Source organism: Puma concolor, chromosome D2 (genome assembly GCF_028749965.1).
Source record: "Puma concolor isolate L17-30 chromosome D2, mPumCon1.1.hap2, whole genome shotgun sequence".
NCBI classification, from domain to species: Eukaryota; Metazoa; Chordata; class Mammalia; order Carnivora; family Felidae; genus Puma; species Puma concolor.
In genome coordinates, this window is record NC_141677.1 from 31365556 (window position 1) to 31383368 (window position 17813).

The 17813-nt window shown below is 52.4% G+C and overlaps 1 protein-coding gene across 2 annotated transcripts in view; it reads left to right on the forward strand.

Moving 5' to 3' along the window:
- HK1 (hexokinase 1) overlaps nt 1-17813 on the forward strand; it is a 91118-nt gene that overhangs the window by 72302 nt on the left and 1003 nt on the right. For both annotated transcript variants that reach the window (XM_086679881.1, XM_086679880.1), the window contains 8 exons: nt 398-702; nt 2103-2251; nt 2570-2689; nt 4053-4148; nt 5819-5918; nt 8931-9114; nt 11777-11932; nt 16055-16288. In XM_086679881.1, the coding sequence (XP_086536007.1) occupies nt 398-702; nt 2103-2251; nt 2570-2689; nt 4053-4148; nt 5819-5918; nt 8931-9114; nt 11777-11932; nt 16055-16288 (1344 nt within the window). The remainder of the gene's footprint in view (nt 1-397; nt 703-2102; nt 2252-2569; nt 2690-4052; nt 4149-5818; nt 5919-8930; nt 9115-11776; nt 11933-16054; nt 16289-17813) is intronic.

The window sequence follows — 17813 nt, forward strand, 5'->3', positions numbered from 1 at the left end:
TAACCAGTCTGAGCTGTTGACGAAGTCAGTCAGTGCCTACCCCACCACTGTCTGGAGATAGTGTCAGTCCTCCTGGACTCCAGGGTGAAGTCACAGGCCCAAGGTCACCTGAGGTGGAAGTTGGAGAGCTCACCTTTGTCTCCTGATGCATCTGATTCCCAAACACCGGGCTGATAATGAGAGTCCTTGTTTCTGCGTGTGACTATTTCATTTTTCCTTCTTACTCCTCTGCATTTGCCAGAGCTTTTCTACAGTGCATGTGTATGACTTGGGGCATGAGCAAATCAGTTCTAGAAAACGGAATTAAGGTGTGGGAAAGGAAGGGGAAGCAGAGGTCCCTGACAGATGGCGCAGTCTAACTATTGTGGCACGCCCCCCTCCCCCCCCCCCCCCCCAGGTATTCACGACGTTTCCACAAGACTCTGAGGCGCTTGGTGCCCGACTCCGATGTGCGCTTCCTCCTCTCGGAGAGCGGCAGCGGGAAGGGGGCCGCCATGGTCACCGCGGTGGCCTACCGCCTGGCCGAGCAGCACCGGCAGATCGAGGAGACCCTGGCCCACTTCCGCCTCACCAAGGATATGCTGCTGGAGGTGAAGAAGAGAATGCGGGCCGAGATGGACATGGGCCTGAGGAAACAGACGCACGAAAAGGCCGTAGTCAAGATGCTGCCCTCCTTCGTCCGGAGCACTCCAGACGGGACCGGTGAGGGCCTCTTCTGGGGACCAGCATACCCCTCCTGCTTCTCCTACCAGTGACCGAGTGGGGCGGAGGGAGGTTGGCCTCTCCAGTGGTTGTGTTTATTTTGGCAAGAGCTGGAAAACTCACTCAGAACCTCTGTCTTCCATTTTTACCACCGACTTGCCCCGTGTGTGACTCAGGGCAGTTAACTCTCCCTGGATCTGGCCTCCCAGGCAGGCACCATCTCGAAAACCACAGTCCGGCTCACAATTAGAAAGTGTTCTTTAAAGAACAAAACCGGGCCTCTCCCACAGCACCGAGATTGCTGTGGGTTCTCTCGCACACACAGGTTAAGCCGCGGAAGGAAAGGTACCCGGCGCTCCCTTCCTAAGTCCTGACACGGTGTGCTGGGGGCAGGCAGAGGCCTGGGGCTTTGCACACCCAGGCAGGTTGGAGAACAGAATCTAACCCTTGACCCGACCTTGCCGGTCCTGAGTTGGGGCTGAGCCCTGTGGAGACTCTGAGGGGCTTCTCGGGTGCGTCCTGGAAATAATGAGTATTTGTGATAGGAATTAGGTCCTACGTACAAGTTCCTTGTTATGGCATTATAGTATTGCTTTATAAACCACCCTCAAACCTAGAGGCTAAAATACCAACCACCGATTGTTGCTCCTCTGGGCCAGGCTCAGCTGGTCTCTGCTGGACTCATTCATGAGTCTGTAGTCACTGGTGGGTCAGCTCAGAGGCCTCCCTCCCGCGTCCGACCGTTGGCAGTCAGCTGGAGCGCAGCCGTACCTGGCCACGTGTCTCATCCTCCGGCAGGCCACCGGGCTTGTTCGAGTGGTAGCAGCAGGGGCTGTGAAAGAGAGGACCGACTTCAAAGCCTCTTGGAGGCCGAGGCTGGGACTGGCTCAGTTTCGCCTCTGCCACACTCTGTCGGCCAAAGCCAGTCATAAGGCTGGGCCAGAGCCCAGGGGAGCAGAAATAGACTCCCATCTTTTGATGGGAAGGGCTGCAAAGTCACTTTGCAGAGGAAAAGCACAGGGAAGAGAATGACTGTGCACATTTTTGCAAACCCTCTACACACCGATGTAAATTGCTAGTTTTTGTATGAGCTTTCCTCAAATCGCGTCATCGTTGCCAAGCTTTTCAGTAACCCTGGAGAATTCTGTTTGTTTATTGTGACAGGTGGTTCATCCATGGGTCTCTCGTCCTTCTAGCGCGGCTCCAAGGTTGTGGTGGGCAGTGAGTTAGTGCCCCCCCCTCCCTGAGCCTGAGCGATGTGCCAGAGGGAGGATTTACAGTTTCTCCCCCGTATTTAATGTAGCCCTCCCCCCACCCCGAAAGTCTCGAGTCTTTGGGTTACTGGCTGCCAAGAGGCACTTAGCTGTTTTTGATGTTCTTTATGTTCTTGGCCGCAATAGAGCATGGTGACTTCTTGGCCCTTGATCTTGGAGGAACGAATTTCCGTGTCTTACTGGTGAAAATCCGCAGTGGGAAAAAGAGAACGGTGGAAATGCACAACAAGATCTATGCCATTCCCATTGAAATCATGCAGGGCACTGGGGAAGAGGTGAGACGGTTTTGCTTTTCTACCACGGTGGCACCCGCGTGTCACCCGGCCAGTGGCATTGGCGGTCCCCAGAACCTGCCACGTGGCTCGTGCAGCTCTCCAGTTGTATCCTGGTAGCCTGGAAGCATCAGGCACTTTCGGCAATGCTGGGCTTATGCTGTTCAGGGGACTGCGAAGTTCCCGGAGGGGTACTTGCTCTGCATGTGTCGGGAGGGTGTGTGCGTGCGTGCGTGTGTATGTGTGCAAACGTGCACTTGTACGTGTGCACTGAAAGCGTGAAACCAGAGAGCTCGGGTAATCCCTTCTTTTCTTCTAAAGCTGTTTGACCACATCGTCTCCTGCATCTCCGACTTCCTGGACTACATGGGGATCAAAGGCCCCAGAATGCCTCTCGGCTTCACGTTCTCATTCCCCTGCAAGCAGACGAGCTTGGATGCGGTAAGTCTCTTCCCTGTAGGAGCAGGGAGGCGCTGACCACCCTGTAGCCAGTGTGGGCTGGCTCTTGAGGCTTTCTCCAGGCTCACTGTCCCCTCGATGTTGGGAACGGCTCACATGTCACAGCGGGTTGGCCCAGGCTTTACATCACGCCCTCTAGTTCATCTTGAGACTCTACTCATCTTTTATCATGTGGAGCGAGTCCCCCCCCCGTGAAAGCCTCCTGGTCCTCCAGGCAAAAATGTCTCACCCTCCTCAGTGTTCCCTCATCCTTTGAATGTTGCCTCGATGATAGTACTTTTCTCATAATTATTACGGATTGCATCTTTCTTTTCTATGTCGGGTGCTCCTTAAGCAAGGACCCCCGTGCCCTGGCACAGAGTTCTATTGGAGGAAATACTTAATAAATGTTTGTTCAGTAAATGGGATGAAACAGGGTCCAGGGTCAGGGCTTGAGCACCTGCTGAGTACTTACTAAACGCTGGGTACAGAGCAGAAGGTGACAGTTCCCATCCTCAGGGGGCCAACAGTCTAACGGAACCCCAGCCTTCCACCTGCCTCTTAGCACTGGGCTGGGTGGGGAGGGGGTACCTGGTGCAGAGGGAACTGAGTGTGCAGTCACAGAGGCAGGACCCAGCCAGTCATGCTGGAGGAGCCACGGGGGCCTGCTAGAGTCACAGGTGCGGGTATGGCCAGGGAGGAGGCCCTAGAGGGAGCATCAGATCACACAGAGCCTTAGGCCAGGGTTTACGGCCTACGATTGGCGGTTGGCAACACGAGGGAAGCCAGGGAAGGCCACCTGCCTCTGGAAGCCAGTTAATCAAGTCCCTGTGCTGACTTGGGCTTTTTCCTCTTGAACTTGTTTAGATCTCAGCAGTTAGATCCATATAAACTTGTGCTTTGCAGCTTTTAAAGGTCTGATGTGTTTTTAAGGAATTCACTTCCACCGTCACCCGTATTCATCGTAGCGAGCACACACCCAGCAGAAGTATAGCTTCATTCAAACCTGAAGTTTACTTTAGGCAGTAACAGGGTCACTGAAAATTTGCATTTCTCCATTTATGTTGTCGGCAAACTGTTCTTTAAGGGAACTAGTTGGTTATACCAGAGGCTGCACCGTTATCCTTCTATGCCTCAGTTTCTCCATCTGTGAAATGAGGATTATAAACCAGACCGCCGTGGGGATGGTTAGGAGAGGGCGGGCCTGTGGAGGACTGCCTGTCTTTTACTGCTTTGTGCCTCAGATGTCCTAGCATAGTGTCACTATACTCAGGAGATACTTAGTCGGGAGGGAGGGAGTGAAATTTTATATCCTACTCAGACGGGCTAATTACACAGGATTCTCCTGGTGCCTCTCCTGTTTCAGGGAATCTTGATCACCTGGACGAAGGGTTTTAAGGCAACCGACTGCGTGGGGCACGATGTAGCAACCTTACTAAGGGATGCGATCAAAAGGAGAGAGGTAACTATTAAAAGGATGTTTAAAAAAAAAATCTTCACTGTTTTTTGGGGGTTATAAAAATTGTACTTGCTTGTCGTAAAGAATTCAAACAATGCAGAAGCGTGTGACCTGGGTTAGAAATTCCCCACACTGTCAGCAGTAAAGCGGAGGTGAACGGTTTTGTGTTGTTGAAGGGTAGTCCAAGAAAGGTGAAATCACGATCCTCCTACAGCTTGGAAAAGAGAAAAGCAGCTGGGCCCAGCCTGGTGCTGTCAGTCAGCCTTGGCGCCCTCCTGTTGGACACGAGGTTTCACTCCATGACTGTGACAGAATTACACAAGAATAAGACGAGTCTATACCATGTCAGAACTCCGCACACACCCAGAATCGCCCTGCTTCCAGACAGCATCCAATCCAGAGCCAGCCCCACTCTGAACCCTCCCGAAAGCCCCCAACCTGGGCTTGAGTCCTGTCCGCCGTGAATGCTTTCTAGCTCGTTCTGAGATGCTCCACAAGATGTGCCGCCCGTGTTGCAAGCAGTCGATGTACCCAGCTTTGTTTGCCTGTAGGCGTGTCTCTGCTCTTTGGCGGGAGGACATTGGCAAAACAAAATGAAGAATTCTAGAGATGAACTCATTAACGAAGGGATTAGTCAAATAACTAACTTTAAATTTTTTTTTTTTATGTTTATTTTTTGAGAGAGAGAGAGAAAGAGAGCACGAGTAGGGGAGGGGCAGAGAGAGAGGGAGACGCAGAATCCGAAAAGCGGGCTCCAGGCTCTGAGACATCAAGCACAGAGCCGGACGCGGGGCTCGAAGTCACAAACCTCGAGATCATGACCTGAGCTAAAGTCAGACGCTTAACCGACTGAGCCACACAGGCGCCCCCTGGCTTGCTTACTTTAGTTCAAAAGAGCAGACAAATGACCAGGTGGTGGGGAAGGCTGGCGTGAATGGCTTTTTGAAAGAGGGATTGGTCACACCTGGCAGAATATGCTAGACAGCCTATATCCCTTTGGAGAGAAACCTGATGGCCTACTTGGGCCCATTTCACAGCCCCGAATGTAGGCATTCTTCCAGTTTACTTTCTGTGCGTATGTCACCACACACACATTTGGTAATGGGAATCCTGCTGTATATACAACCTGCGTATTTCCTCTGATAGGAAACAGGCATCTTTTCCTGTCACTACCTAGAGACCAACCCCATTCTTTTCCTTGGCCGCACAGGATGCCGGTGTTTGCTAGAACCCGTGTTTTATGTCGCCCCTTTCGATTCTGTATTTAGATGGTTTCTCTTTTGGGCCCGTGTAAGTCATGTAGTATCTTTGGGTACCTGCATGGCTCTAGCTGAAGGACAGATTCTGAGAAATGGATTTGGTGTTTCTGTTTTGCCTTCTGAAAGACTGTCACACTCTACACTCCTAGGACAGAGAGAGCTATTTTGCCACCGTCGCTTGGCTTTTCTCCACACGGCAGTTCCCTCCAGGCTGCCTCGCCAGTACTCAGCATCATCTGTGAAATGGGGAGAATACTTTCTTTAGATCTCAGATTTCAGATACAGCACTAATAGTAGGTGTTTAGTCAGTGGAACATTTAATTAGCTTTTTAAAGGCTGGTAAGGAAACTATTCTGGAGGATGCATCAGGCGGCGCTGTCCCTCCCCTAAAGCTGTGTCCCTTTCTTTCCGAAGGAATTTGACCTGGACGTGGTGGCTGTGGTCAATGACACGGTGGGCACCATGATGACCTGTGCTTATGAAGAGCCTACCTGCGAGGTTGGACTCATCGTAGGTGGGTGTCCCAGAAAGTCTGTCTCTGGGGCAGGGACGGCTGGGTTTTCCTGTTCTGTGGGACCTTGAGCCAGCAGCTCAGTCCCTGCGTGGGACACTATCTGTCACTGTTGTCTCCGTGCCACCTTCAGAGTTTGGACCAATGTCACAGAGCTCTCCAGGGGACTTTCTGCTCCCCAACACTCACCCCAAGGCTATGACCAGACTCAGCTCAGAAACGGAGCTCTCTGGGAACGAGGCTCTGAATGGCTCACATGGCTTGGGTGGACAGGGTGGGAACACCGGGGCTGGCCCGGCCATCAGGGCAATGCCGGGCATGTACAGAGGGCCAGCAGGTGGGTGTTGTGGGGTCGGGGCCCGCCATTGGGAAGGCAGCAGAGCCCTCCTTCTCCCCTGACTGTGGGAAAGGGCCAGAGAGGAGCCTCGGGCACCCTTTTGCCTTTGGCAGCCACTGTCTGTGAGCAATGCCAGCCACTTCAGTGGGCGGCAGAGAGGTTGCTGTTCCCTTATAGTCCAAACACGTCAGGGGCCTGGGCTTGAGAGCACATCGTTCCTGAAGCATGTTGATTTGCGCTGCGAGAGAGAAGACCAGTTGTCCACTTGAGCCTGCTCCTGGCGTCAGGATGCTGGAAGGCCCTGCTTCTTGGCCAACTGATGCGGGCCCCACCCGGACAAGGAGGGGTGGCAGGCAGCCCCGTGGCAGACTGGGTGCCAAGTGTCTGGGAGATTGGGATAAGGCCCCCACAGGCTGCCTTCCTGGTGCCCGAAGACCTTTTCACTTGTGAAGCCATTTTCAGCTCCAGAGGAAATTCAGAAAACCAGGGAGGAGCTGCAGGTGAAAGGTTGTGGGGGCCCGGCTCCGGAGCTCTGTTGCTTCTTCCTTTCTTTCGCAGACCTCTCTTTCCCCACGCAGCCCTGCTCTTCTGCTTACGAATGGGCTTAGGTGTGCCTTGTAAATCCAGAGTGACACAGCACATTCCCACTGTCCGGCCGGGCCTGGCCTTCCTGCCCAGTTCAGGGCCGCCGATTAGCCGTTTCTGGCACCAGAGCGAGCTGGTGGAGGTTCTCCACGGCTCCAGCTGCATTCATTCACACCTGCTTTTTTCTCTCTTCATCCATCGATGTCTTCCGACACCCACTGGCGAGAAGTATGATTTATGTGTTTTGGCTTTCTGCGCACCCCTTGCCATTTCTGGGGCTTCTCTTCTCTCAGTTTCTTCCTACTTTGCGGTGAAGGGGCACAGAGAAAACAAAACCTAAGAATAATCCAGTTACCCAGGGAGAAGCATCTGCGAATTCTACTCGTTTCTTTAAAGGGGAATGAAAACAATCAAAGCCCTTTTGATCTAGCCAGTGGGAATGGCCTTGTGTCCCCCAAGGGTGTCGAAGGTCTGTCTGCATCCCACCTAGGATGGGTTGGTGGCACTCTGGTGGCACTTGTGACGGAAAGTGTGGACCTCAAGCCAGCAGCAGCAGCAGCAGCAGCAGCAGCAGCAGCAGCAGCAGCGTCGCCTGTGGGCGGGGCGTGTTAGAAATGCAGAGTCTCAGCCCCACCTTCTGAATCAGAATCTGCATCTTAACAGGCTCCCCAGGTGATCAGAGGTGCATATGAAAGTGTCTGTGGGAAGTATTCCTTAGTTAGTTGGTTGGTTTTAAAATTTCTAGTGCGGGCGGGGTGGACCTGGGTGGCTCAGCGACTTTGGCTCAGGTCATGATGTCAGGGTTCATGAGTTCGAGACCTGCGTCGTGCTGTATGCTGACAGCTCAGAGCCTGGAACCTGCTTCGGATTCTGTGTTTCCCTCTCTCTGCCCTTCCCCCACTCGCACTCTGCCCCTCTCTCTCTTTGAAAAATAAATAAAAACATTAAAAAATAAAGTAAATAAAATAAAATTTCTAGTCCGTTCACTGAGACAAGGCCAATGACCACAGGCTTGGATGTCATGGCACTTGAAATTGCTGTGAAAATTTTAAGGAATTTTTAAAAAATGCTTAGTTTTGAGTGAGAGAGAGAGCGTGAGCAGGGGTGGGCAGAGAGAGAGAGACACAGAATCTGAAGCAGGTTCCAGGCACTGAGCTGTTAGCACAGAGCCCGATGTGGGGCTCGAACCCACAAACTGCGAGATCATGACCTGAGCTAAAGTCGGACGCTTAACTGACTGAGCCACCCGGGCACCCCTGCTGTGAAAATTTTAGAAGTCTTCCTCTCTGTTTCTACACTTAACTCCTCATGGGCGAGACCCGCAAACCCTTTGTGGTGTCACCCCGGTCTTTGCGGGGCCACAGCCTCAGTAGCCCTGTTGTGGGGAGTTCAGGGATGGAGACCAGAGGCTCAGAGCCTCTGGAAACTGTATGTCCGTCAGATTGTGTGCATGCAGAATGTGTGCGTCTGGAGAAGTGTTCCTTTTCTCAGAAGAACCCTCTGATTTTCAGAGAGGGCCGTGACACTGAAATGGTGTCACCTTTAGAAAGGTGCCACTGACATGCTGAGGACGCTGGCCTTCCCTGAACCAACTGTGGGCTTCATTCTGGTACGCACGGGAGGGTGGACTGGGCAGGCATAGCCCGTGACCATGGTTGATCAGTAAAGATAAGCAGACTTTCATGGATGATAGTAGACAACCTCCAGTGTAATATTTTACATACATGCACGTGTGTACACAGTTGTGTGTGTGGAGAGGAGAGAGAAGGCAGTGTCCCTCCAACTTGAATACTGCCTAAACTTTTGCCGTTGAAGACACAGGGCCCTGTTGGAACACCGTCTTCCATTAAGGTATATATGGCCCTGCCTGGGCAGGTAAACACACGAGGCTCTTGATGTTGACGTCTAATCGGATGCTCTCTGACTCTCCTTTTGTATTTTGAGGTTTCCCTGAAAAACCTGAGGAAAGCGAAGCTGTTGCTTTATTCGTCTCAAAAATGTATCCCGTACCTGGGGAGCCCCAGGCCCCGGAGCCTCCCCGCCTCCCCGGGCACGGTGGCACAGCCATTCATCCCCCTCCTTGTGTGTTGCAGGGACTGGCAGCAACGCCTGCTACATGGAAGAAATGAAGAATGTCGAGATGCTGGAGGGGGACGAGGGGCGAATGTGCATCAACATGGAGTGGGGTGCCTTTGGGGACAACGGGTGTCTCGATGACATCAGAACTCTCTATGACAGACTGGTGGATGAATATTCTCTAAACGCTGGAAAACAAAGGTAATGGTGCTTGGTAGAGGAAGAAGGGACGGTGAGGGCCTGAGGCTGCATTTGGTCTGTTACAGTGGAAGAAGTTTCTAGTAGGAGAGGAGTCTGGGACAGAGGCGTGGAGACTAGTCCCTCAGATTCCCTCCTGACCTTTGCTTTTGGTTCAAGGAGAGCAGAGAACCAGGAGGACGGGCTGCCGCCTTGATACGAGTGGGCCCAAGTTGACGTCCTGGTGTCGTGCCGCCTCTGCCCGAGTACGCCCAGAGGACGAGGTGGCAGCGGCCACACCGCTTCCCTCAGCGATCATGTTCATCCTGGAACATTCTGGCCTTCCCGTTGCTCTGTGTTTCTTCCCCAGCAGACTAATAGAAACCTCTTGGTCAGCAGGGTTTTGTTTTATTTAGTGGAAGTAAAACACACTTGACCTGCAGTTGTCAAAGGTCAAGGTAAATTAGGATGTGGCCAGTGGGGTTGAGGGGCTTCGGCTCTGTTCATCCTCCCCCAGCCTCCTGCACTGCCTCGTGGCTGTTTGGAGCTTGGGTCCCAGAGACTGTCCCTGAGATGGCAGTATCTGTCCTCCCTGCGTAGACACAGATGACTCCTTGTCTCAGGCTCCCAGGACTCAGGCCATCCTCTGCTGTCACCAGGATTGACTTGGTCCGAGCCGTGTCCCCAGGAGCAGACAGAAGGAATGGCGGCTGGTGGGGGGGAGGGGGGGGGCATCACCTCCCAAATAGGAGCTGTTCTCCAGCTACCCTCAAGATTCTTGCTTTTTCCAAATACCACCTGTGTTGTTATTTACTTAATGTTTTTCTTTAAGTCAGCTTATATTTTTAATGTAAGTTTAACCAGAGAAAGAAGGGAACACGAGCGTTATCATAGATGATAATCATAAAGTGAATCTAGGGAAGGTCAGCATCATTCGACTCTAGCTCCCGTTTCCTACCAAAGAGTCTAAACGAAGACCCCCCCTTTGGTGGCTGGGAAGTAGCAGGTGATGAAAGGGGTTAAAGCCTCGTCAGCCTGTACTGAGATGACATTCTGGATGGTGTGAGAAGGACTGGATGGAAATTGATCATAATAGTGCAATCATGATTTTTCTGCGAACCACCTGAAATCTTTTGGAGGACCCAGTGGACTCTTCCCAGTCTGGGGACACTGGGACCGGGCATGTGCCATGGAAGCATTTAAATCCCTTGTCATTTCGGGGCACCTGGGTGGCTCAGTTGGTGAAGCGTCTGACTCTTGATTTCAACTCAGGTCATGATCTCACGGTTCATGAGTTTGAGCCCCACTTTGGGCGCTACATGTCAGCACAGAGCCTGCTTGGGATTGTCTCTCCCTCTCTCTCTGCCCACCCCAAAGTTAATAAATAAACAAATAAATAATAAATAAATAAATAAATAAATAAATAAACAAACAAATAAATAAATAAATCCCTTGTCATTTCTGAGGCTCTTGAGCATGGTGAGAGCTGGAGTTAAAAGCCCCGGGAACAGGTTGCCCTCAGGAGTACGGTAGCTGTTTGAGCCCTCCAGCCCGTGTGTGGCTTCATCCCTGTGCTGGGGGCTTGACTGGTACTCTGGGCTTTTTCAAAACCTTCCAAAAATCTAGTAGGAATTTTCCCTTCATTGTCTTCTTGTCCCTTTAAGACTCAGACCAGTTGGGGGGCGCCTGGGTGGCGCAGTCGGTTAAGCGTCCGACTTCAGCCAGGTCACGATCTCGCGGTCCGTGAGTTCGAGCCCCGCGTCGGGCTCTGGGCTGATGGCTCAGAGCCTGGAGCCTGTTTCCGGTTCTGTGTCTCCCTCTCTCTCTGCCCCTCCCCTGTTCATGCTCTGTCTCTCTCTGTCCCAAAAATAAATAAACGTTGAAAAAAAAAAAAATTAAAAAAAAAAAAAAAAAGACTCAGACCAGTTGGTTGCTTATTCTGCAGATATTTATTGAGCACTCGACTGAGAGCATAGCACTGGGCTGTGCTAGGCCCTGGGCCTCAAAGTTGAGCAGGACACATGCTCCAGCCTCTCCAGGCTTTCGCTGCAGACCATGAGTGCAGTGTGCCCGTGTACCTTGTGAAGAAGGGAGGGTGTACGGAAGTGGAAGCCTGAGAGAGGCAGATAGAACCCGGTGGGGGGAGGAGGACAGGCCTCGGGGAGGAGAGTTTTGAGCCGACAGCTGGAGCGGCTTCTGCCAGGCAAAGGTAGGAGGGCAGGAGAGGAGGGAGACCGTCCAGCAGCTAGATGCGAACGCTGGTGGTTTCGTTTCTTTAAAAAAAAAATTTTGCTTTTATGTTTATTTTTTTTTGAGACAGAAACAGCATGAGTTGGGGAGGGGCAGAGAGAGAGACAGAGAGACACAGAATCCGAAGCAGGCTCCAGGCCCTGAGCTGTCAGCACAGAGCCCGACGTGGGGCTCGAACCCACCAACTGTGAGATCATCACCTGAGCCGAAGTCAGACGCTCAACTGACTGAGCCACCCAGGCGCCCTTGGTGGTTACGTTTCTGATCCTGGGGAGGGTTGAGGATCTTTCAGCACTTCCTGGCCTCTCTCTGCCTCTGCTGAGGAGCACAGGGCCTGGTGCACAGGCTGGTGATGCCCCCGAAGGGCAGGAAGATGCCCGGGGCTACTGGGAGACCAAAGGCTTCACAGGGACACCCGCCTCGGCTCCTGTTTCAGGTTTGAGAAGATGATCAGTGGTATGTACCTGGGTGAGATCGTCCGCAACATCTTGATCGACTTCACCAAGAAGGGGTTCCTCTTCCGAGGGCAGATCTCTGAGCCGCTGAAGACTCGTGGCATTTTTCAGACCAAATATCTCTCCCAGATTGAGAGGTAAGAGTGATGAGGGGCTTCCCCGCAGGCCTGCTAGAGGTCCGTGTGGCATGGAGGCACCTCAGGGGACATTTTGTCATTTGTGAGGGGGTCCCCCTCTCGCCCCGCTCCGGAGCAGTAGCCCCTGAGCAGCTACATATTGAAATCATAAAGTTTTATTATCCATGATTTTCCTTTTAATTCATTATGTGGGAGCTTTATATATATTTGTCCGAGGTCATGTGTCTGAGGTTGTACAGACTCCATTTCAGGACAGTAAAGGTGCATTCTAGAGCCCGTGCTGAAGGGCACGGGGTCCAGTAGAGCCAGGAACCAGGGCTCTAGTCCCACCACATTCATCTGAAAGGCAGCTTGGGATCGCACAGTTTGGTCCCCCAGTAGGCACGGCCCCCACCAAGTTGCTCTGCCTTCCTCCCGTTTTCTCGTGTGCAGTGATCGCTCTGTCCCTGCCTTTGCCCTCTCCCGTGGTGAGCCGTGAGACAGGGTGCGGGGTGCTCTGCAAAGGTGATTATGCCAGAGCCACCTTATTTGTAGAATGGCCACAAAAGTGACATTAACGTTGGCTGCGCTGGAGCCTGCTCCTTGCTTTCCCCGGTGCCTGCATCTGTAACCTGCATGTCAAACTCACTGGCCACCAGAACCAAAGCGGTGAAGCGCTAGCAGCAGACGGAAGGCCCTGGAACCTGGACGCCGGCGGGCTGCAGCGCACCGATTGGCGGCGTTTCACAGCAGTGGGGGAGGGAGAGGCAGCAGCCGGTGCCATGTGCTCATTACAGATGGGGAAACCGTTCTCACCTCTCTCTCATTCCGAGCGCAGCCAAGAGCTAAGTGGGGAAGATAGGAGTCTAGAAGAACCAGAACAATATCTCTGTGAATACTTTTGTTAACATTTTTTACTGTATTTTATTTTTTAAAAGATACTTATTTATTTTGAGAGAGAGAGAGAGCGCACGAGAGCACGGGGGAGGGGCAGAGAGACAAGGAAAGAGAGAGAATCCCAAGCAGGCTCCGCGCTGTCAGCGCCGAGCCCGATGGGCTGCATCTCCCCACCATGAGATCACAACCTGAGCTGAAATCAAGAGCCAGATGCTCAACCGACTGAGCCACCCAGGCGCCCCTTGTTACTATTTTTTAATTGTAAAATATACATGCAATTTACCATTGCAGCCATTTCGAAGCGCACAGTGCAGTGGCATTAAGTTCCTTTGCAGTGTTGGGCCACCACCCTTGTCCATCCCCAGAACCTTCTCATCACCCTGAACTGAAACTCCCTACCCATGAAACAGTAACTCCCCCTTCGTCCCGCCCCCAGCCCCCGGCGCTCACCCTTCTACTTTGTGTCTCTGAATCTGACTGCTCTAGGTCCCTCATGAAAGTGGAATCCTACAGTGTTTGTCTTCTTGGGACTGGCTTATTTTACTTAGCATAACGTCCTCAAGGTTCATTCATGTGGTAGCCCTTGTCACAACTTCTTTCCTTTTTTAAGGATAAAAATACTCTATTGTACATTTAGACCACATTTTGTTTATCCATTCATCTGTCCGCGGACGCTTGGACTTTTGGCTGTTGTGAGCAACATTTCATGTAATCATTGTATTTTTAACTCTTGAGGAACCGCCATACTGTTTTCCAGTTTCCAGTTGCTGAGCCATTTTACATTCCCACCCACGGTACACACAAGGGTTCCACTTTCTCCACGTCTTCGTCAACACGTGTTCTTTTTTTCCGGTTTTTAAATTATAGCCACCCTAATGGGTAGGAAGTGGTGGGGAAGGTCTTTCGAAGAATAATATCAACATGAATGATACTAGAATTTAAAAAAGAACAATAGCAAAGAAAGAAATTGTAAAGAAAAAATTGCAGAATTTAGCTACATAGCTTCTGTAAGTTAAAAAAAAAAAAAATTGGGAGCACCTGGGTGGTTCAGTCGATTAAGCATCTGACTTCAGCTCAGGTCATGATCTCACAGTTTGTGAGCCCGAGTCCCGGTTCGGGCTCCATGCTGACGGTGTGGAGCCTGCGTGGGATTCTCTCTCTCTCCCTCTCTCTCTGCTCTTTGCTCACTTGCACCCACCCCCCTCCAAAAAAAGAGACAAATGGCAACCAAACCTAAAAGGCAAAGAGCAAACTAAGGAACGCATTTGCACCACGAATGACAAGATGCAGAGTGGGGGTGTGGTGGGGGGAGCTTCGGCAGAACCGGTCTTGAGACCCGCTGTGTTGCACTGGCTATATGTGCTTTGAGTGAGTTACTCAGTTTCACCCAGCCTCAGTTGCCTCATCTTTAATTTTTTTTTAATGTTTATTTTTGATAGGGAGAGAGAGAGAGAGAGAGAAAGCATGAGTGGGGGAGGGACAGAGAGAGAGGGAGACACAGAATCTGAAGCAGGCTCCAGGCTCTAGGCTGTCAGCACAGAGCCCAATGTGGGGCTCGAACTCACAAACCGCGAGATCATGATCTGAGCCAAAGTCGGACGCCCAGCCGACTGAGCCACCCAGGCGCCCCTCCTCATATTTAAAATAGGAATAAGGCTACATGTGTCAGTGGGTTGTTAAGAGAAAACGAGGTGATGTATGTAAAGCATTTGTTGTGTGCTACGTCCTCAAAAAAGGCTGGCTGCTCTTACCACCCTTGTCATCATTGTTGGTCACTGCCATCTCTTTCAATTTAATAATAACAAGACAAATATCCCAACTATCCTTGACCTAACAGGTAGTTCATGTGACCAAGAAACACATTTTTAAAAAACGGTCATGGGGCGCCTGGGTGGCTTGGTCGGTTAAGCGTCCGACTTCGGCTCAGGTCATGATCTCACGGTCCGTGAGTTCGAGCCCCGTGTCGGGCTCTGTGCTGACAGCTCGGAGCCTGGAGCCTGTTTCAGATTCTGTGTCTCCTTCTCTCTCTGCCCCTCCCCTGTTCATGTTCTGTCTCTCTCTGTCTCAAAAATAAATAAACGTTAAAAAAAAAAAAAAAAAAAACGGTCATTCTTTCTAATAGAAGAGCTCAGATCAAACTACAGTATCACGCCATTACCACCTTTTTTAAAGCTTATTTATTTATAGTAGTCTCTACACCCACCACGGGGCTCAAATTCACAACCCAGAGATCAAGAGTCACGTGTTCTTCCGACTGAGCCGGCCAGACGCCCCCATTACCATGTTTTTAAAAATGATCCCTTCCACTGGGGACAAGTACAGCCAAAACTCAGCTGGAGGGAGAGAAAAAAAACGAAATTGATGCAACCTCCTGAAAGGCACTTGGCAATATGCGTCAAAATCCCTTTGACCCAAAAACGTGTCCTAAGGGAGAAATCAGAGTTGCACACAAAGATTTGTAAATGGGAAACTTTGTCAGAGTGTTACTTCACGATAGCGGAGAATTGCAATCAACGTCAAGTTTCTCTAACCTGACTAAATAAATGAGGGTGCGTCCCCAGAGTGGAAGGCCACGGCACTGTTTCCAGTCCTGTTCTCAGATAAGGATGTGGGAAGTTGCTCACATGTGTGAAGTAGGAAAAAAAGTCGGCAAGAAAATCACATATAAAAGATGAGCCCATTCTGCATATTGTAAGAACAAAGATAGTGATATTTAGGAAAAGTAGATTGGGGGGCACCTGGGTGGCTCGGTCGGTTAAGCGTCTGACTTCGGCTCAGGTCATGATCTCCCGGTCTGTGAGTTCGAGCCCCTCGTTGGGCTCTGTGCTGACAGCTCGGAGCCTGGAGACTGCTTCCCATTCTGTGTCTCCCTCTCTCTGTGCCCCTGCCCGCCCCCCCACGACTCGCACTCTGTGTCTGTCTCTCTCAAAAGTAAATAAACATTAAAAAAAAAAAAAGTAGATTGGAAGGAAGGAAATACGTTCAGATGTTAATAGAATTGCCCCTGTGTGGTGGATAGTTTTAATTTTCCAAGTTTTATTTTTCTCTATTTGCCAAATATTCTATAGTTTCACGTGTGATACTTTTGTTATTTAAAAATAAACAAAAGTTATTTTGGAGGAAGAAAGCCCCCATGACCCTATTCGTGGTAAGCACAGTGACTCGGGGCCGGTCCTCTGGAGTGGGCTCCCCGGCTGCTCTGGGGGTCCCACTTCATCCAGCCCCCCTGGCTTTTGTCCACCACAGTGACCGGTTAGCACTGCTCCAGGTCCGGGCCATCCTCCAGCAGCTGGGCCTGAATAGCACCTGTGACGACAGTATCCTCGTCAAGACCGTGTGCGGGGTGGTGTCCAAACGGGCCGCGCAGCTGTGCGGTGCGGGCATGGCCGCCGTGGTGGACAAGATCCGCGAGAACAGAGGGCTGGACCATCTCAGTGTGACTGTGGGGGTGGATGGAACACTCTACAAGCTTCATCCGCAGTGAGTGGGGCTTCCTTCCGGTTGGGTGGGCAGAGGTTCCTGGGCTGGTGAGTGGTCCCGATGGTTATGGGACACCGGGATGTGAGTGAGTCCCATCGGGAAAGTTCCTCGCCAGGACACAGCCGACCTGAGGGCTGTGCATCCAGGGACCCGGGCTTTGTCTGGGGCCAGGTAACGAGCTGCTTTGAAGTTTAACTGAGATCCTTGGAGAGGAGTGGCTTCGCTCGGTCTGTCGCCAGCGGCATGGCATATCCCTCTCCCCACTCTTCCGGGGCCCCTCCTCAGTCAGGCAGAGTGTGAGGTAAGGGTCGGGGTGGGCTCACCCCTCAGCCTGGGTAGCCGCCGCCTGGCCAGGAGGCCGTGTTTGGGAAGTGGGGAGAGGGTGTGAAGGACAGAGGGAGGAGGGCCCACTGTCACGGTCCCCTGCCCGATCAGCTTCTCGAGAGGCTTGGAAGGTGTTCGTGTCGGCTCTGGGCTTTGTAGGGAAGAGAGGGGTGCGGAGCGGCCTCGTTACAGTCACGGGTCAAGGAGGATGTTTGGCCCCACCTGCCCTTCGATCTACCTCACTTCCCAAAGCTTGGCTCTTACGAACAGAGCGACCGTATTACTTATTGTCTAAACCGGGGTGCTTTCGCCGGCGAAGAGGGTGCCGCTGATAATCACACTGGGACCGTCCCGGGTAAGCTGGGTAAGCTGTCCCGGGTAAGCTGTCACTCTACTTAGAAGCAACCTCGCCCGAGTCAGGGCAGGCGTGAGCCACTCACGTTGTGGCCGCGGCCTGGGACTTGCTCCATCTGCACCTGTGTCTGTCCACCGTCATCCCCTGGGGCAGCACACTGGTGTGCCTTAGAGCTGGGGTTTGGAGCCGCACACACCTGCATGTCATCCTGGCCCCGTCATCGGGAAGCTGTGCTTCAGTGCTTCGCTCTGCCAAGTCTCACCTTCCTCAGGGGGTGACAGCCATCGGCGGGACTGAAAATCACGAGGCTAAGGTGCCGGACGGGCCCTGGCGGTGTTCCAGAGAGGGCAGTGGGATCCCCTCTGGGCGCTCCGCTGCCCTGAGCTACTTCAGCCTGGCACTGTCTCGTTGTCAGCATGAAAACGTAGGAACGAACCCACAGTCGCCTGTCACTTAGAGATCGTCTTTCACCGGGGGGGGGGGGTGCCCTGCCGCTCTCGGCCTCAGATGCCAGTGTGGGGCCCCGGACGGTGTGGGCTGGGGACCTCAGGGGGCTGTTTCCATGTCGCCTCCTGACCCGGCGCCGGGCCGCACCCAGGCCCAACAGCCTTCTTGGTGCCCGGTCCCCCAGACGCCTCAAGCTTTGGGGAGGGGCGTGTGTGAGTGTGCTATTCACGCCGTGGCCCTGGCGAGACGTACGGTCGCTTATTTTGGGACTCTCGGAAGTTCCTCCCAGCCGAACACTGCGGTGGTGGGATTGGCTGCAAATCCACGGTCGTCCCGACCGTTGTCAAGGAGCCGCAGCCGCTTCCAGGCAGCCCCGCCACCTCGCGTGTCCCCTTCTCG